General features: G+C 36.7%; 1 protein-coding gene across 8 annotated transcripts in view; it reads right to left on the minus strand.

Annotated features, from left to right (window-relative positions):
* Positions 1-317: 317 nt before the first annotated feature.
* Positions 318-21,147, minus strand: part of PRRC1 (proline rich coiled-coil 1) — a 30,158-nt gene continuing 9,328 nt past the window's right edge. For all 8 annotated transcript variants that reach the window (XM_038170485.2, XM_038170487.2, XM_072030977.1 and 5 more), the window contains 7 exons: positions 19,418-19,801; positions 17,963-18,126; positions 14,186-14,288; positions 9,235-9,398; positions 7,802-7,905; positions 5,158-5,260; positions 318-1,872 (listed from right to left, as the gene is read on the minus strand). In XM_038170485.2, coding sequence (XP_038026413.1) covers positions 1,663-1,872; positions 5,158-5,260; positions 7,802-7,905; positions 9,235-9,398; positions 14,186-14,288; positions 17,963-18,126; positions 19,418-19,801 — 1,232 coding nt within the window. In that variant the 3' untranslated portion in view covers positions 318-1,662. The remainder of the gene's footprint in view (positions 1,873-5,157; positions 5,261-7,801; positions 7,906-9,234; positions 9,399-14,185; positions 14,289-17,962; positions 18,127-19,417; positions 19,802-21,147) is intronic.

Raw genomic sequence — 21,147 nt, forward strand, 5'->3', positions numbered from 1 at the left:
TGGTAGTTTATTGAAGGTGGTTTGGCGAGCTCTTCTGCCAGCTCCTTTCAGTACCCTTGGATGAATCCCATCCAGTCCCATAGACGTGTGAATGTTCAAATAATGTAGTGGGTCACTTACAGCTTCCCATTAGATTATAAGAACTTCATTTCACTCTTGATGACAAACAGAAGTTCCAGTATCACCCTTTTAACTTTTGATACTAAGTCCCCCCAGTAAAAAACTTCATTACCTCAACAGTCAGATATGGGCTTGGTTTTTTTCCCCATTAAGGTGCTCATCAGCTACATTAAAAACAAGTAAACCTTTATAATAGGTACAATTATCTAGGAAAAACATTTATTCAACTAATTTACAGAGTAAGCCAATTAAGGCAAAATATATTACTTGGAAATAGACAGGCTTTCACTGGGTACAAATATGAACTGGCTTAACAGTATTGTATATAAATATGTCCTTTGAAAGCATCAGGAAAGGTAAAAGCAAAAGAATACAAGCTGCAAAACCGTTTAAGGCAAACAAAAAGTAATTGTTTATTCTTTGTTCTTAAAAAAAGTATTATTACCAAAATATTCTCTTCACAATTACTTCCATATTTCTGCATAAAGATTTACGATTGTGTGAGCATAGATAGAAGTGAAGCCATGAAAAAAATCAGAGAAGACCAAAAACTTATATGAGAAACAGTGAGCCCATGACATCAAGAAGGCATTTAAGACTTATAAATGTTTAGAAAATGCAGGATAGCAAAGCAAGTGATATACATCTCACTATTTTCCACATCCAATTGCTGACAACCATAACTTGATAGAAGAAATTATACTAATTCCATATAAAATGTGTGGTTTGGAAATACTCTAGTAAATGATGTTGAAATGCAATGCTGAGATAATTTCATGTGTATGTGCTACCTGATCTAAAAGCCACTGAAGCAACTTGAAATCTGCTGTGTGTTTTATCTGGAGATGATTTCATCTCTGCTACAGAGAAGCTATACGTAGAAAAAGATGCAGCTTGGAAAATGAGATTTCAAGAATTATTTAGCCCAGACTTGAACTAACTGGGCATGGGTTTGTGCTGTTCTTCAGCAGTTCACTCTTACATGTTAAAAAAAAACTACTCAGCATCAGTCCTGAGAACTTACATACACCAAACCTCTGATGTGTGAAATACTACTTAAGCACAGGCCCCAAGATAACATCTAATTCAGAAGTTGTCTCTCTAGATTGAAATGCACATTTAACATACATATTATGCTGTCAACATGTTTATATTATTAATATAAGTAGCTAAACAATGATCCCCATCTTTAAAAAAGTATATTGAGTAACTGAAATATTAAACATTTCAGAAATGCCTATTAAGGTGTCAAGTAATAGCACATTCCAATTTATAAACTGTGATGTTATTTGTCTTACTTATAAATATATCTGTTTGTTCTGATTTCCTCTTTTGTGAATTATATTGGAAATCACATGGTTATTAAAAATTGGAATTGCTCATTTCCACTATTGGAAACTACCTCCACATCTTAAAAAGTAAAATACAGTTTACAGGTAGATTAGAAATCTGTGCTGTATCCCCACTGAGAATTAGAATACATAGTTTTCACTATTCCAGAAACAAAGCCAGTATTCCTTAGTGTCACGGATCAGCCTTCTTTCAAACGGTCCTGGGTGGTAGATGTTGTTTGTACATTCCTGCCAGAGCCTTGGCTGCACTGTAGATCATCTGTCGACGGGACATGCCAGTGAATACCACGTGCCAATCAGTCCTGTTGACATTCAGTATGTTCTTCTCAAGCACTTCACCCACTGTCACCAACAGGCCTGACCATCTCAGATTGTAGTCCTGAGGAGTGAGACTCTTAGCCTGTGTAATGTTTTGAGAAGTGATTACTGAATGAGCATGAAATGAGTAGTTTTGTTTGTCTTCACCAAGACTAGCATTAAACTTTCTTACAATGGGACTACATGGCAAATAAAATAATATCAGAATCCAAATCTCAGACTGCCCTGCAATTTTGCAAGCCAATTACACTTTTTAAATTTGTGTCTATCATGATCCAAGTGACATCTGAACAATTTAAATGTGAAACATATTTGAGGGCATAAAGACATTCTGCTATTAGTATGAACTAGTTTTCTCTTTTGAAGTAGCCAACAGATGGAATCAGTAACAATACATATTCATACAGTAAATTCTTACTCTCCACAGATTTTTTTTTTTTAGCCAAAAGGCTAAAATGTCCTTTTGGAGCAGACAAGTAACAAGAAAACAGCTTGGCAGAAAAGGAAGACTGCTATTTGCATGAGATCACAGTGTGCATACACTGTAATTCCCCAAGGCTGGATGCAGATGGTAAATAGCGGCGTTAAATACCACTGCATTTATCTGTTTTCATTCTCACCACAGACAACCACCTCTGGCCACTCTCACATACAACGAAGAAGACTTTCAGCCTAAGAAAGGCTGTTCTTAGTATTACTTATTTCTTCATAACATTGCACAATGGGCCAAATTCTTCATACAGTTTTTGTTTTGACAAATAACTGAGTTAGTCTTTTTCCACTGCATGTGCAGCAGACCAAAGTTCAGCAGTGTGTTTCTGCCTTCCTACAACCGCTGTCTTGTAAAGTGACAGTATGCATCACAGAATTACAGAATGCTAGGGATTGGAAAGGACCTTGAAGAATCATCTAGTCCAATCCCATATATAAATTTGTTAGAATATACAATCTGCTCCAATATGGAAATAACTTGTTGCTCTACAGAGGTACAGAAGAGGCAGAATTCCTTTGTAAGGAAAAAGCAAATTCAACACTTCTTATTAATCCAAACATATTGGCAGTAAGAAAATAATTTAGCGGACAGTAGGGACTGAATATCTGTTATGGTATCTCCATTATGATCCACAGTTGCACATAACTTCACAGACAAATTTAGAATTTTTGGTGCTAAATATCAGTAAACACCAAATAAAATATAAAAAAATAAAAGTCTAGTATTTTCCCATGTTCTTGCAGTTTCTGGTTTGACAAAAAAAACAACAATGACATCTGGCCTCTTAACAGAAGCTCCTCATAACAAGATCTCAAATTCACCTTTTACTTTCTCAAATCAAGCAATATTTAAGAGTTATAAACAGCCATGAGTCTCTAATTATCTGCTCAGAAAAGTTTATGCCATTGGTAAAGACAGTAAGAATTATATACTAATTCTAAAAAGTTTCATTCTATGCAGATGCTTTTATCACGTTTTCTATTACAAAAACAACAAAACACACAGCTAGCAATTTAATTGCTTTTCATGTATTCTTTTACACCTTTTGTACTGTGAGTAACAAATAAGATCTATCATCCAATGCACATTTCTTCTGTTTTCTGTCTGAAATACCACTATACGATTACTGTTTCTTTTTTTTCTCCTCCACTCTGTAATCTAGATTTAAATTACAGATATTTATCTGGATTCATACTAAGTTTCTCTCACACCCCTGAGAGAAACTCAAAGAGACATAATGGGAATAAAGGTAACAATTGGTGCACACACCCAATCAAGAGCCCAACAATTTGCTACTAACAATAGCTTTTAAATGACGAAATAGTGTTCTGTAAAACAAAAATGAAGAACGGCTACCATGATTATTTTTTTTTTTTTGGGTCTATGGAGCATTGATATGAACTATGTAACAATTTATGCAGTAATTTCACATTGCTGTGCTTATTTTCAGATGGGTTGCTTACATCCCTCGGTGAAGTTGTATCTGCTTAATTAGTATTTTTTCCTGTAGCTTCACGTCTTTCAGCACTCTTTTTAAGAGCATTCTGGAAAACTACAGAAACGGAGCAGTATTTCTCATTTTGCTACTCATCAGCTTTTCAAAGTTGTTAAGAGCTCTGAAAACTAAGAACTATCCCACAAATCACCACTCTAATGGAACTGGTATTACACACACAAAAATTAAACAATCACTATTTGTTTTCTCAAAACAATCCTCTGCAGATCAAACTCTCAGTTTTGGTTTGGAATTCTTTACAGAAACATTAAAAATAATTTGCGAACCAGAATTAACTAATGTATGACTCATATCTGCAGTCAGGCAACATGCAGCGACTGGATTTTGGAATAATTCCCAGTGTGGCCCAAGTAATGTAAGCAATCTCATGAAAAAATTGTCGGTTTAAGAACTGCCCAGTACTGGTTATTTTCAGTGGGATGACCCATGGAATTTCCAAGACTTAAATCTTTCTATTTCAGAAATTTTAAATCTTTGTGAGAATAGCACAGTCAAAAGAGGAAATCTGTCTTGTTTTTAGGTAAGAGACTGTCTGTTGTGGAATCAGGTCCATGCACAAATATGGAAAGGTATCTGTGATTTATTTGAAGTTTTAGGAACACTAACCAATACAGGATGCTATCCTATCAGTATGCTGGTAATTAGCAACATAAAATATCTAGGTTTTATGAGCTTTATTAAAATTGGAGTGTTCTCAGTTTTTATACTTGTGCCTGAATAAGATGTTAGATACTTCACTGATTTAGTAACATGTGCATGTGTGTGTACATACACTCCACTATTACATAGTTTTGTTGACCTCAGATGAATCTCAGGGAAACACTCATTTTCTTGGGTAAGAGTGCTTACTGTGTTGTACTTGGTGCACTTGCTTAGTGCATTCTTGAGCTGCAAGGCTTTCCTGTGTGACTGGGGGAAATGCGAGTATTCTTATTTTATCTAAAGATTGGTAAGGTTTATTTTTAGACACTGAACCAGACTGACAGATGTAGTACAGTGATTAAAATTATATTCCATTTTGAGGAAATATTTTTTCTCAGTTAATTTCTTTTTGGTTAATATTTCCTCTTCGTTAATTTCTTCTTGGAATATTTCTTCTTGATTAATAGAAAAGTAAAACAAATGTTTCATTGGCCGTATACTGCAGAATGAGACTCGTGAGCAAGGATTACTTTGCCACAAATGCCTAAAGATTTTTAAGTAGTACTTACCTATGACTTAGAAGCATTTTTTATCCTCATTTATAAAGAAAGATTTAAGTGAAGCAACAATACGAACTCACATCATAAATGATATTAAAACTTAAATCTTATGTCTTGACTGTTAATCCAACACCTGTAAGAAACCTGAAAACTCACCTGCTGAACATACTGTAAAGGCACTGGTGTTGCTTGTGTAAAAGCTTCCAGATGAATTCCATGAACTGGGTCCTCAATAATTAAACATCCAATGTCAAACCACCTGCAACAATATGCAAATTAATTCACTTTTTAGTACTATGTATCACTTGATTGAAAACTTGTTTGTAGTTGAATTACAACTCAGACATTTTACAAATTCTGCTACATATGTAGTTATATGCAATGAAGTTTCATTTAAGTGTGTTGCATATTTTAAATAAAATTTGTATACATCATCTTTGGTGTGTATGTATATAGTGTGTACTATAGTGCATGAGTATGCATCTAATAAGCATAAAATAAATAAAATTATACAAAATATAAGGAACAGATCAAAGAAACACAGAAAGCTGGAGGAGAGGGGGCCGGTACAGATATATTCTTTTAGACATACTTATTATGTTACTTTTTTCATGCAATCTTTTCTATAATGCATCTCATTAAAATAACTTTCCCTAACAATCAAAAACCTTAATTCTCATTCATGTTCTATATTCAGAAGATTTTTTTTTGGCATATAAAATCTTACTACAATCACTTAAATGCTTTAGTCAGAAAACTAAACCTTTCTGAAAAAAACCTGCACCTTTCAGAAAAAATGATGCCTGCTGCAGAAGGCTTGGTAAAACTACTGAAGAAGTACCAAGAACGTTTCTCTATCTAGTTTACAAAAATATTAAGCAATTTCTCCCTATCAAACTTTTAACATTGATACAATCCAAACAAAACTAAGGGCAACTCATCCTTGCCTCACTGTATTCAATTTCCAGAACACTTTTACAGTTGAGCTGCCACAGGAGAGACACACTTCATAGAAAACAAACACAAAAGCAAGGCCAAAATCATAAAAGATTTAGAAAGCTAAATATTGAAGCTGTTGTCTTCTACATATTATATGTGTCTACATATAAATTAAGTTTTATACTTTAAAGTGTGGGAAACAAGAATGTTGTTATGAATAGAAATGCAAGACTCAAATTTAACAAATGACTGTCTGGGGGGGTGACAATAGCTTACTGTCAGAGCAAGACTGCAGTAGAGTGAGAGGGGAAGAAGTACTTTCACTTGCATTCTCTTTTGCAGGAGGCAACAGAGTACTGGAATGCCCTGTGATAGAGCACTATTCTCACTTGCAACTATGAAAGACTTCAAGGATAAAGCGCTCTCAATTTATATAAAAAAAGTCGTTAAATGGAAAGATAACAAAATACTTCGCAACTTATTCTGCAAACAGTATTCAGAATGCACAATTGGAAGGGGAGTGATGTCCTTCAGCTCTCTGAAAGACCATTGAGAATTGTGTGGTTATTTGGAAACACTGCTCTCCTTTCAGATATTTGTAAGCATGATAAGGATATCAGCAGAACACAAATTTTATCCTTGATACTGAAGTGCAACACCACGATGCTCACTTCAGAATTATTTATCAATTATTAACACCATGATCTATTATTTCATTGCAGAAAAAATAGAGCCAAAAATAGTTCAGATTTTTTTTTTCGTAACAACATGCAGGGAAACTTTCAAAGTCACCTGTTGGATGAAGCAAGCATCAAGTAATTCTTTGTTTCTACTGTAAATAATATTGAAGATTATGATGTTCTTGGGGCATGTATGGTGTGGACAGAAAAGTTAGCATTCTGTTCTATGATCTTCCTGGGCCAGCTCTTTCATTTCAAATATTTTATCCAAAATTCTCAGGTTTAGGAATGAGTAAACTCAAATAAAGAGAACAGCAATTATTCTGAAACAGAGACCTTATTGTCACAGTTACTCCTTTGTGTAAACATAATAAAACATCTAAATTGAACTAGGTGGAGATAAATACTTAACAAAAATTAAAATGCTTCCTAATTTTCTTTACTTAGAAAGTTCACCATTCATGTTCCACTAGGGATATTAAATGTACCTCCAAAAATGGAGCAAATATATCAAAAAATAAATCAAAGTCTATTACACGAACAACAGTGCAAAGATGAGAAAAAATTATTTCAGATTGTATCAAGGAAACATGATATAGTCTCATTGTTTTGGAAAATAATTATAAAACTACTTCAAGAACTGTCTGTCAAAAAGCGTGTTATGACATCAAGTTGTAACTATTGTGCCTTCAGATATGTTACATCTGTGTGGAACAGATTAGAAGCAGTACACTCCTGGTGAAATGAAAATGCATAATATAGTACCTCAGGAAACTGCACTACTCCAAATCCAGAACATCTCTAAATATACTTTCTGAACTGAATACAGTTTCAGAGAGAGAAAAGAACATACACACACGTGAGAAAGGAAGTCATTAGCCAAATTTCAACTTTTACAGCTCCTTAATTTTGTCAGTTTTGTACAACTTCATCGTGCTTTTGTAACGTGAGTCTTGATAAAGCTGACAAGGATATTGTCTATTCAACTCTGAAGACGTCTGGCCAATAAGCTGAACAACCTCTCCAAAATCAAGTCTGCCAAAGCAATACTGAAGATAGACTCCCTCCTGTCTTCTGCTGAGAAAGTGATCATGCTAACTTTTTATAGTAGGTCCCTTTGAGTCAATAAAGAATACTTCCTCCCTCCCCCCTGCCACCAAGAATAGGTATCAGGTTCTCACTTGTCAGGAAGCAATTCCTCAATGAAGTTTTCCACTGACACAGCAGGTTGTTTTTCATGTATTACTCCTGTCCGACGCAAGCTGTCTATCCTTTCTTGGGCTCCCTAGAAAGTAATGTAAACTGTTACACAACAGTCTGAGTCACAACATAGTACAATACTTGCAGATGAATACAAAAAGAACTCCTCAATGTACTTTTCAAGTTAAACAATATGAGAGATTTGGAAAAATTACTCTTATTTCAAAATTAAAAAAAAAAAACAGTTTAAAGTGGAATCCTCAATAGTTACAAAAAAAAAAAAAGCTCACAGGGGAATCCTCAATAGTTACAAAAACTATAAGACTAATTCAGTATTTTTAGTTTACTATTTTTCCATGAAAAAGACCTACACTAGCATACAAAGAATTCCTAATCTGTAACTGCACCAAGTTTTACTGTCAGCTAAAGCATAAACATATATTTCTTTTACCATTTCTGCAGCTTAATATTTCTCTGTTTTAGATCCTTTATGAGTGTTGTAAGACCAAAGGAGAATCTCTTTGTTGTGGTACCCCTTCAAGTAAGATCTAGAAATCATGTCCCCAAATCTGTTATAACTTTTAGGTTGTAATAAAAATATTAGAATTACACAGCAGTAGCCAAAGGGAAAGAAGAGGCAGGTAAAGAACATATACGTTATCCCCCTTTACCTCAGTATGAAATCGTATCAGCTAACACACAGGTATGAGGGTAGTCTTAACTCAGCTGTGAACACTGCCCCAACAATTAGGAGAAACTATTTAATTTATAATAAACGAATGATTTGCTTACATTTAAGAAACAACATACTGGAAGTAGTTTTTTACAGCATTTTTGAACATGCAGTTTAAAATCTGGTGAAACACCCTTTGCTAACCATTTCTTTGGGCCAGCACAGCTGTTAGTGAGGCTGCACAGTTCATTCTTACCTTTTAAGGGTTACATAGATCTGCTTGGGAAGATCCCTGTGACAAGTGTTCAAACTATCAAAGTGATCAAACTATCTTTGACCTACAGAATTAGTGCAGAGACAACCTCAGCCTCAGAGTCTCCTTTCATTTCTAACATTCCCAAAATACTGCGCTAGTAATAGCTGAAGAACAAATGCCTGATATACTTAGAAACTATAAAAAAAAATTTCACAAAGTATGCTAGATGTGATGGAAACAAAAGACATAAGGAAATTGATGAAACCATTCTTCATCTGAGATGAATGCATTTCCAGGAAGAAATAAAAGCATGTTTCAACAAGCCACTTGGAAACATTTAACGATCCAGATCATAAAAAAAGCAAAGGTTCACCTGTACTACCAATTGACCTTCCCTTTATGGAAGATAAGTTTGCTTTGGGTGAATGTTTCCACAATCTGTCTTTGCATTGGAGGCACATTAGTACTGTTACATATCAACTTACTTTTAAACCTGCAGCATAGCCTACAGGTTGGGGTGCGATGTTAGACTGTGCAGCCTCTCCAGTAACAACAGCCATTCCGAAGACTTCTTGAAAAGCATCTCGAATTGCTGCAACTTTCACTTCTTTATTAGAAGTAACCACAATGTCCAGTTCTCCACCAGTTTCTGTAAAATACATAGTGTTGGTATTTATTTCTCCACGTTCACATTATATATAAGCTAGTTCAAATATGTTCTATATCTTAAGAATATGCTCCGGTTGGTCTTTTCTTTCCCATGCACTGCACAAAAGTTCCTTCATGAAGCAGAAGTAACCGAAACTAGAAAGTAAGAGTCAGATGAACAGCAAAGAGATTTATGGATGAAAAAAAGACTACAGGAACTGAGAAATGTTCAGTACCCTGAAAAAAAGCAGATTCCTCATTTACTATGAGAGTCTGGGGATTTAGGAGAGTAACTCAGACATCCATTTCTAAGGATGTTTTGATATTCAGGGAAGCAGTAAAGAATGCTGGTGTGACATGGAAATTTGTCCTTATGAAAGAGACCAAGAACACAGATGCAGTTAACAGAATCAGTGAACAAATGTCAAATTACATAAGCTTTAAAACAAAGGATTGCATCACTTTCTAGTGGTCCTTGGACTGTAAATTTCAGTATCTTGTTGTTAGTCTTCCTCCCTACAATTTTATATTGATTATAGACTAAACATCTATGGATCAAAAAGTTGTCAATATTTCCAAAGAACTTCCATATGAAAAAGATGAGTTTCATAAAGAAGGGTGAGTTTTCACTAACATTATTTTTATTTTTTTTTTTTTTTACAATAAAAACACTTCATGAACTAATAGAAATCTAAGACTACTCCGAAAGACTCATGAACTCAAATGTACCTTGCATTTGTCTATCACCACTGAATCATTTTACTGTCAAACTTAATGTATGCAAAAATATCTCTGAAAACTCGTCTCTGCTGTGACAAGGTTTCTTAAGAACAGCTTTAATTTTTTTCAAACATGGAATATTTCAGAGTAAGTTACATAAATAAATTGCATCAGAAAGTTTAAAAAACTGAGGCAACTTCATAGACATGTCCACAAATGGGCACTAAAAATAATGGGTTGGGACATGACTTTTACGATCCTTAGTCCAATGGCTGTGAATGACTGTGAAGTCCAACATGAATGGACTACAGAAAGTCACCAGATCCACTGTCGTTTATTAAATAGCATGTCCTTTTGTTTCTGCTGAAGACAGAAAATTGGGCTAGATGAACCACTGGTCTGATCCAAATGCTTTAGGGACTGAAGGATCTACCTTATGAAGAAAGGCTGAAAGAGCTGACTCATCTTGGAGAAGAGGAGGCTCATAGGGGATCTCATCAGTGCATAGAAATAAACAAAGGAACAAAGATGACAGAGGCAGTCTCTTTTCAGGGGTGCCCAGTGACAGGTGAAGATGCAACAGGCACAAACTGAAGCACAGAAAGTTCCTTCTGAACATCAGGAAAAATGCTTTCACTACACGGTGACTAAGCAACCAAGCAGGCTGCCCAGAGAGGTGGTAGCACCTCCTCCCTCCTTGGAGATCTTCAAAATCCATTTGGACATGGTCCTGGGTACATGGTTTTAGATAGTCCTGCTTGAGCAGGGGGTTGGACAAGATGACCTCCAGAGGTCTCTTCCAAACTCCACCACTTCGTGATTCTGTGACACATCAGGACATTTTTAGGACCAGAGCAGCGAACTAATAAAGCCTTTTAACCTGTCATCACCCAGGCCCACTGTTTGTAGAAAAACAAACTGCACCTGTAAGGAAAAAAAAGGACTAAGTCCAGTGATTTTGCTTGCGCCCACATGAACCTCATGAGATTCAATAAGTCTTAACTGCAAGGTGTTGTACCTGGGTTGGGGCAGTCCCAAACAGGAGTACAGACAGGGAGAAGAACTCATTGAGACCAGCCCTGGAGAGACGGACTTCAGGGTTCTGGTGGACGTAAGGTTCACCATGAACCAGCAGTGTCTGCTTGCAGCCCAGAAGGCCAACTGCATCCTGGGCGTCATCAACAGAGGAGTGACCAGCAGATTGAAGGACATGATTCTGCTCTGCCCTCATGAGGCCCCACCTGGAGTGCTGCATCCAGGTCTAGGGCCCCTAGCATGAGATGTGGGGCTGTTAGAGTGAGTCCAGAGGAGGGCCACAAAAATGATCAGAGGGCTGGAGCACCTCTCCTATGGGTGACTTCTTTGCAGCTTTTCAAAATTTAAAGGAGGCTTATAAAAAAGAGGGAGAGCAACTTTTTGCTTGTGCAGATAATGTTAGGACAAGGAGGAATGATTTTAAACTAAAAGAGGGGAGATATAGATTAGAGGTTAGAAGGAAATTCTTCACGCAGAGGGTGGTGAGGCACTGGAACATCTTGCTCAGAGAGGTTGTGGATGCCCCATCCCTGGAGCTGTTCAAGACCAGGTTGGACAAGGTCCTGGGCAACCTGATCTAGTGGGTGGCATCCTTGCCTGTGGCAGGGGGGTTGGAACTAGGTGATCTTTTAAGGTCCCTTCCAACCCGAGCTGTTCTGTGATTCTAAACAGAAAATCTCACTTAATTACACCTGCTGATAAAGCCTGCAGTATTTATCCTTATCTAAAATAAAATCCTCCAAACAAAGCTTTAAGTTTAAATTTTAAAGGAAAGAACAGTTTATTCTTGGCTCATATTACTCAGCAGACCTCGATTACGGGAAATATTTTCTTTTTATGAAGAATTCCCAAAGGTATGCCAGAACAGTAGTAAGCCTTTTTTTTTTTTTAAATCTTGTTATATATTAATTAGTTTACTGAATGGAATTGGATGTACACATCATTGAACTCTGGTGCATTTATTTTCAACATAGCAAAACAACAGGCCAATAAAAATAGGGAAATTACTGAAAATATCTTTTTTCATTGATTCCTTCTTGATAAAAATCAAGTTAAGTACATGTTCTTAAAATTGACTGCAGGCTTTTGCTGAAGCTAGCCTTGTTTTGCGTGGCCTAGGGATAGAAAAACTGCTAATGAGCTTTTTAGTCAACTGAAAACTAAGCCAAAACATATCTAATAATAAGTTACTGCATATTAACTTAAGAACTAATTTTGACTCATGTTTGTATTCTGCACATGATGAATTTAGATTATGTGCTTTTATATTAAGGATCATCATGTAACAAAAGCATTTATTTCTTTTCACCACAGAAACAAACAAAGGTAAAACATGCATTAAAAGAAAATCTGTGACTGAATCTGTCACACATTATGGTAATATGGAAATAGTAAAATCTAAAGTGTAAAAATTTGAATGTATTGGTGTATATTTAAGACAGAACTGTCACATCCAGTTAAGGTCCAGTCCCTGTACATTGTACACCTTGAGCGTTCCTGAAATGCTGGTTCCAAAGACAATTTGAGATTGATTGTCCTCTTTTGTTCTAAAACTTTTGCTTTTTTTTTTTTTTTTTTTTAAATGCTTATAAGGTGACCCAACATTTAACGTGCAGACAGATATTTAATTTCATGTGTTTGACTCAGACTGAAGTCTTTACCCTGAGCCACTGAAAACTGCTGGGATATATTTACTTAAATTTAAGATGATTAACTACTTTCAATGATCAGGTCGTCTTCCCCTTTTATTTGACATATTGTCCACTGCATTAGTGCAAGACTGCAGCAATATCGTTAGCCTGATCACAGAATAAATCCAGTTGAAAAACAGCTCCGAAAAACAAAATGCAAAAAATATTAATAGTTATTTCTCAGCCACATCAGCTTCCTGATCAGCTTGACCTACATTCAGACAAAGGGCAGTATTGGCACAACAAAAGAGGGAGGACTGCTTAGAGAACTGCTGGAAGGAAAGGGGGGGGTAAGGATAAAAAAACAAACCACCACCCTAGATAAATTATGTCTTCTGTTCCATATTTAATAAGTAGAAATCTCAGGTCACTATGTGTGACATAACATGTACTTCAGTAAAACAAAAACCGCTGAATACAACAAAGTTTCTCCCTCCTAATAACTTTCAAACTAATTGAAATGCTATGCTTTTCCTTGAAGGCTCAATGCCCAGCAATGCTTCAGACCTCATTAGACTGCTTAAAAATTTTCATTTTCCTACTGCTTTAAGTTTGCCGAATTTCCTAAAAATAGTATAATACTAGCAGAGTAAAGAAGTAGAACAGATCAAAGTCAGAAGAAAGCCTCAAAAGCCATGTAAATACCTCTGTCCTTTGCCTCTCTGAGTCTGTCCACCTTTCAACTTGTTTTAGTTTGAATGTGGTACCTTATACAATACTAGTATTTAATCATGCGATCTAATAAATTGATACTTACAATGTACTTTGAACTCCGTAACACTTAAACGGAGATACAGTGGGAAAAAAAAGTATGGAAACTCAGACATTATACACGAGTGTTCTTTATTATTTTTATCATTTTTTTTTCTCCTCATCTTCCACAATTTGTATTAAAATTGTATTACTATGCCATTACATGAACTATAGTGGAATAAAAATGCCAAATGAACCTCAAGACATAAATGAAGCCAGCCTCACAGCGAGTGATTCATTGGAAAATACACTTGAAAAATCAGTACAGTACTGTGGCTTTGAATTAACATACCACATATTTAAATTCTTTACTCTTTTTGTGGTGAGGCATAGGCACAGGTTGCCCAGGGAAGCTGTGGATGCCCCATCCCTGGAAGTGTTCAAGGCCAGGCTGGATGGGACTTTGAGCAACCTGGTCTAGTGGGAGGTGTCCCTGCCCATGGCACAGGGGTTGAAACTAGGTGATCTTTAAGGTCCCCTCCAACCCAAACCATTCTATGATATACAAACTTCAAGCGTATAAGTAGTATGCTATTAGGTTAACCTATTATTTGCAAGTATTATGTAATGGTTTGTCACAAATACTTACTGATATATGGAACCATCCCAGGATCCAGTGTTGTGATCATAGACTCCACTGAATGTTTGGTTTTATCAAGGACAGACTTCACCATGGGATTCTCAGCTACCCCCTAAAATTAAGCAAATAAGACTTCCATATTTATCTTCTATCAGGATGCCGAAGTGTTACAGTTAAAAAACAAACAAACAAAAAGGTCCCTTAAAATATTAAACTATTTTGTGTTTTCCCTATCACATTTACACTATTTAACATTGCATCTCACTCCTCAGCATATATGCTATGGGAGATGACTATCACTGCATGACTCTTTAGTTAAAGCATTCACTTCAAGTATTGTCTTTCCCATCCTCCTCTGCATTAATGCATTACTCAGATTAGCTTAAGAAGAAACATCTCTATCAGTGATAGTGTGCATTTAGTAAGGTTGTAGATTTCCCATGCTAACTATAAGCACCATCAGAGCATGCAGCTAGATTTGGTCTGTGCTAACTTAGGCTGAAGAACTCTCTTTTCTAACCTTCATAAAGACAATAGGATCTATTTTTGTATTGTCCATTACTAAGAAATATTTCTAGGGCAATTGAGCTGAAAGTCCTCAATTTATAAATAGATTCTAAACAATACTGGAAAAATGTTCTGTACTCTCCAGCCAAATCATAGGTGGAGCTGCTGACAGACTTCAAAGTTGATTAAATATAAACACAAACACTGTCCTGTGTCTTGCAAATAGTCTTAATGAATGTCTGTATCTCTTCACAAGTTTACTTAAATCCAGGAAAGATTACAGGGTGAAAGAAGAAAGACAACAATGCTTAATTAGGGAGGGATAAGTAACTGGAAACTGTAACATTTATAACTTAAGAACTGTAACACCTGTAACATTTCTTTGGTAGGCAGGCTGCTTTAAGTCTAACATTAAAAATGCAAATGCTTACATTTGCTTCTCTTTAGAACAAGCATTATTCAGGGAAGCACTGTGCATGCACTTTTTTTGGCAAGCGCTTGCTTAATATGTAACATGTTTCAGTGAACTGCAGAATCAGACAAGCTTTAATTATCTTAGAATAACTTCTGCTCAGCAAAGCTTTGTTTCCACAAATACAAATGCTTTCTATTTCTTTGTTGCAAACTTAACAAAGGCAAAAAGCCACAATCCTACATCTCCTGAGATATCGTATAGATACTAATAAGGATTGTTTTACCCACACCTCACATTGAAATAGCTCACTGCTGAGTTTAGGTACTCTTCCCATCACCGTGGAGAGCACTAAGCCTGCCTATAGAATTTGATAAAGGAAACAGAACAATTTCTGATGCTAATATAATGAAACTTTTTCATGGCAGAGCCCATTGTAGCCTCTTATTTCCCATGCATACAACCCCAGACACTTTTCTGAATGGTAGCATCACTCAGTAATACGTAAGTTATTGTGATTTCTCATATATCCACAGGATGCTGTCATGAGCAGGCCAGTAATATTCCTTCTTCAGTTCTAGTAATATTCCTTCTTCAGTTCTCTCATAATTTAAGGTTTGTCTGCTTCAAGTGAAGAAGAAGAGACCTGAGGGAATAAGATCCGCAGAAATGCTGCCAGTAGGAAGTTCCACTTCTGGAGTCAAGCAGTACTTCTCCAATCACTTCCAGCTTGGCTTCCTAACTAATAACTAATACACATCTCCTGCAGGTAATCAAGTTCATGAAGAGCAAGAAACTGCTGCTTCTGCCTTTGCACACTGCCTTGTGGTCACTGGCCTGTCACAAAGCAGCGAGAAATAATCTACATTTTTTCTATCAGTGCAAAACACTGAGGTTCACAACACTGTGAACCATGATGTAGTTAGATTTGGAATTTCTACCAAGTCATTGCTAAGTCAACATAAATCCAAACAGATGGGGCATCTTCAACTTTGGAAGACTGCAAATACACATCTGTTGAAAATGTAGGTATTGATGTCCTCTTTGTTCAACCAGTCAAATACTCAGGCCATGAGGTGCAATGACTGCTTTAGTGTCCAACTTTGCTTCTGACAGATGCAACCAATCTTGGAATATATCTATAACGCTCCTCAGCCACCTTTGACAGATCCAGGGAACTGGATCTCAATTCTAGACCATAAACTTGTCAATCTTAGATTGTCACAATCTTGAGTATTACCTAACTTGAAGGGAATCTAGAAGGTATAAACATCTATCTTAAGAACACCTGAGAAAAAAGTAGTTCAGACTACATCTAGAATAGAAACAAGGGTAACTACTGCAACTACTATTTCAGTTCTTCAACAGGAATCCAAGATGCATTTCTACAGTAATTACCAGTTTGTCTCCTAGATTCCAGCTCATCTTCAGAAGACAAAGTCTGATGTATGCTGACAAACATCAAGAACTTGATAGCTTCATTGTAATTAATGATTCCTTATTCTCTGACCTAAAAAGTCCTCAAAAAGAGGCCACTGAGCACATGGACCACACAGAACACTTAATATGTCAATAAAGGTTTAGTTTTTATTATTGACGACAGATAGTGATTTTCTCCAAAAATGGAAACAGGACACCTTTTGAACCTTCCTGCTATAAAGGCAACAGTAATGGGGATGAGATTGGCTTTTCTGATAATTTGCAACTACAAGCTCTCATACTTTCAAAAGGGCTACAAAACCATGCCACAAGAACATTCTCTGGAACATTACCATCTACTGCAAATACAAAAAGAAAGATAATGACTGAGAGAAGGACATTATTTAAGGGAAGGAAAACCATGTATTTTCATAACCATGAGAAGACGTATCTCCCTGAAAAGGGCAGCACAACAAGCTGCTCTCACTGTAGTGATGGAGGTTTAATCTGGCGCTTCAAAGCTGCTTCACTATCAAGATGTGTATTCCTTGCTGGTAGAGTTTGCCATGTCACAACTTTTTCTCATTCCAAAGAGCTTGAAAGTCCCTCCAAGACTCTACATTCCCATCACGATGTTAGTCCCCTCAATCTTTCCTTCAGGTTTGGCATAAACCAGCAAAGAAGATGGTGCTGCTCTTGAGGATGGGGTTTAGCATTTAACAGCCCTTGGATTTTGCAACAATCTACACAAAGCTACTTATATGTAGCATTTTCCAAAGCTTCAGAAAGGTTACAGACTAATAAATTCTAATTGTGGATGCTGCTTGCTATTTCCTCGGTATTGTGAGACTGCTCCAAGAGCAGCACTCTTCAGTGTACATTTCACACTTTTTAGTAGAACAGAAAAGTCGTACAAGATATCTTAGGCATTTCTCAGGTAAACTTTTCTTAGGTGGAAGAGATTTTATTGTTCTCCCCTTGAAGAGACTTGTCTGTTACAGAACAGGCAGGACTTGCATCCCAAAGAAATCAAACTCACTTCATAAGGAAATGTTAAAAAAAATAAATTTTGTTGAGGTAAAACATTATCATTTTGTTCGGCATCCAATTGCTATGAAGTACAAAGCAGCTTTCAAGTCTTAAGGATTTTTTAAAATGTCACCTGATTTAAGAATTGGTGACATAACCTGTTAGGCAAGTCTTCCTGTCACAAAAACCAGAATTAATCTAAAACACCTGCATTTGTGTAGTCCTTCCTCTTCTATGCAGAGGAAGAGAAAAAGCATTAGCTTCAACAAACATCACAACTAAAAATGGCCACCTTTCACATGACACCTGAGGAAAGATGGGATTCACACTAACATGCATTTAAAAAATAAGGTTTGTCCTACTGCAGCCAGTAAGAAGTCATAACTTCTTGTGAAAGGTAACAAGAGAAAAAACCTTACTTTTATAAACCCCCACAGTCCTCCAGCAGGTGCTCCACCCTGAGTAGTAGACACTCTGGGATCTTCATGTTCCTCAGGAAAAGTGATTGCAGAACCACTTCCAGTTCCAGAAGCCAAAGGGGATGAGAAAGATGCTTGTTGAGTAATAGGATCTGCCAAAACACCTTGTAAAAGGGAGAAATAAAACACAAGCGTTCATTTATTCTACCGCACTTAATTTGTTATACTGTAGCAACATGCATTGTTTAACAGGAAAATGAGCAGGAAGAATTTAAGAATACTGGGCTGTTTTGCTTCGTTTCTTGATGGCCCCAGAACAATTCTGCTTGTTAAAGGTTAGCAGATATAACTACTGTAAATGAGTTCAACAATGTCTACTAATAGAACTGAGCCTGCCTGTACATTATGTGTAAAATTAAACAATGTTTTTTTTTATTAGAGCTTAGTTCAATAGTGGTGCTTTTAATTGTATTCAAATTTTAATAATATGCCCTCAGTTGAGGAAAAAGAGGAATGGGTGTTGCTCTCTGCATATAAAGATAGGAATGTTCTCATACATAATAAAAAGAGAGGTAGGAAAATTTCTAACCCTGGGTGCTGGAAATTAGTAGCAATAGAAAAAGGAGCAAACAAATGAAAAGCTTTACATATTTTTAAGAAAAAAAAAAAAAAAAGAAACTCAAACAATAGAAAATTTTAGCCTGAACCTTTACCCCATTATTCAGGTCTATTTTAACAGATTTTCCAACACAGGCTTTAATCAAGAGTTATTTTTATCTTACATTGCCCAACAGATAGGTCTTTTTAAACATTTTCCTAATACAGAACACTTAAAAGAGATATCACCAATAACAGAAAAAGCCTGGCCCAATTGTAAGTAAACAGCCAAGTTTCCATTCCACTAGCAGAAAATGACATCAGTAGAGCAAGCAACTACAGAAACTGCTTGCATGGAAGGTATGTATTTTTAGCTGTCCTAATGCAATTTAGCGACTTGAAATAAGAAAATAGAAGCCGGTGTCAGGGGATGAGCAGTTCATTAAAGATTAAAAAATAAAACTAAAATATGAGATTACAGCCTGCAATGTCATACCATACTGTGGAAATACCATGTCTCTACTTGACTCTGTCCTAAACAAAAGATATGTCTCCACATTCAGTCTGACTCTTCTGCACAAGTTAACAAAACCCATATCTTGCAAGTAGTTTTTTGCAAGCCTGGATGCTAATAGACCTCCATAAAAAGGGACTCTGTTCTAGACCATGACTGTATTTTAAAGGCTACTCTCCATTCTTCTGAGTGTGGCTATATCAATTAATTGTACCTGGAATAATAAGAACTTAAACTTGCAGGACTGTAGCAGAGCTGGGAATAAAAAAGACCACCACCCAGGAGGTCAACACGCTCCACGTCTCACAAACATGAAAGCATATAAAAAAAATAAAAAAAGATACCTGTGACCGGAGGTGCAGAAAATGATGGCATCAGTGGGCTCTGTGGTGCTCGACCAGCATGACCTCTGGTAATGTCATAGGTTGAAGACATGGAAAATCCTGAAATAGGTGGACCAGTGGGAGGTGCAGAAAGACCAGGGCCAGCTGTAGAGCTTAATGGAGGAGGTGTAGAGAACTGGGGCAGGGAGGTACTAAAAGCTGAAGGGGCAATAGGAGGTGGGGCAGGAGTTAAAGGTGGTGCAATAGTAGAAACTGCTGCGGAAGGTACAAACGGAAGAGAAGCCGAAGTCATCATAGGAGGAGGAAGTGGAGACACCGCGGCTGGCATGGGTGGTGAGTATGCTGGAGATGACATGCTTGGTGTAGCAAGGGGACTGGACAAAGCTAGGAGAGAGAAAAAAATGTGTTTTAGTAATATCACTCCTTAACCTCAGAAATTCAGTTACAGAGTTGGTCAGATAACTTCAAAAGCAAGTTTTGAACAAGTCTGCTTTTTTTTCCCTTGAAAGGGAATGTTAGTTTTGCTTAAGTTTGCACACAACATTGATTCCACTCATTTTTTTGTGACAGTATCATGTAATCCACGTCCCTTTTTCTTGCATTACCCTATTTGCCTTAGCCTAAAACAGAAAAAGATGAGTCAACATTTGTCTACTGAATGGACAGCTGCTGAAGGCTGCTGCAGAAATTTCTAGCCAGCTAAGTCAATGCTTAATCAACAGGAGTTACGGTGATGCAGGAAGTGTCCATCTTCAAGAAAAATCAAATGTATACTCAGGTTAGATATAGGGCTAGGGTAGTTACTTCAGAGGTGTCAATCTGTAAGGTATACTGACCAGGCAGACCTGTATTCCTTGGTGTCTAGTCCCATAAACCCTATGCTTTCTCTGTCTCAGTCTGGCCCCACATGATCCTTGGATAAGCCAATTTTGCTCACTAAATCAACGACAGCCAGAAAAGTAAGTTAGAAAAACAAAAATGATCTTTTTTTTTTTTGATAGCAATAAACTGTTGGATCAGCTCAAGCAATTCATGCACCTCAGCCTAAACATGATCAACAGTCAAATGATGCGTGGAATTACACTAATGCACTGATCTCATACACCCCTCTCAGTAAAAATAATAAAAAATTGAGCAAGCATCATCCAATACATGCACATTTCTTTATTTATAAATTACTTTCTTGTAGCACTGTACCAGCATATTATGTGCATTATAAAACAAATTTTAAAAGGATGAGATAAAAATGAATGGCATTTTTTTTGAAACACTTTTTAGTAGTAATACGAACACCTTTCTGCTCTCCCTAACACTTCTTATTATTAATATACTATTAATAACTATTAGAATCACAGAACGGTTTGGGTTGGAAGGAACTTTAAAGACTATCTTGCTTCAACCCGCCTGTCATAAGCAGGGAAACCTTCTGTTAAGTAAGGCTGCTCAAAGCCCCATCCAGCCTGGACTTGAACACTTCCTGGGATGGTGCATCCATTTCTCTGGGCAACCTGTGCCAGTGGCTCACCACCCTCAGTAAAGGATTTCTTCCTCATGTCTAATCGAAATCTAGCCTATTTTAGTATAAAGCCTTTAATGCTTTAATTTTTACTACGCTCCCTGGTAAAGAGACCTTCCCCAGCTTTCAGTGGGCCCCCTTTAGGCACTGGAAGGCAGCTCAGAGCTAGGTTAAGCGACCCCACCTTTCTAATACTGTCTTTTTAAGTGAGATG

Source organism: Anas platyrhynchos, chromosome Z (genome assembly GCF_047663525.1).
Source record: "Anas platyrhynchos isolate ZD024472 breed Pekin duck chromosome Z, IASCAAS_PekinDuck_T2T, whole genome shotgun sequence".
Lineage (NCBI taxonomy): Eukaryota > Metazoa > Chordata > Aves > Anseriformes > Anatidae > Anas > Anas platyrhynchos.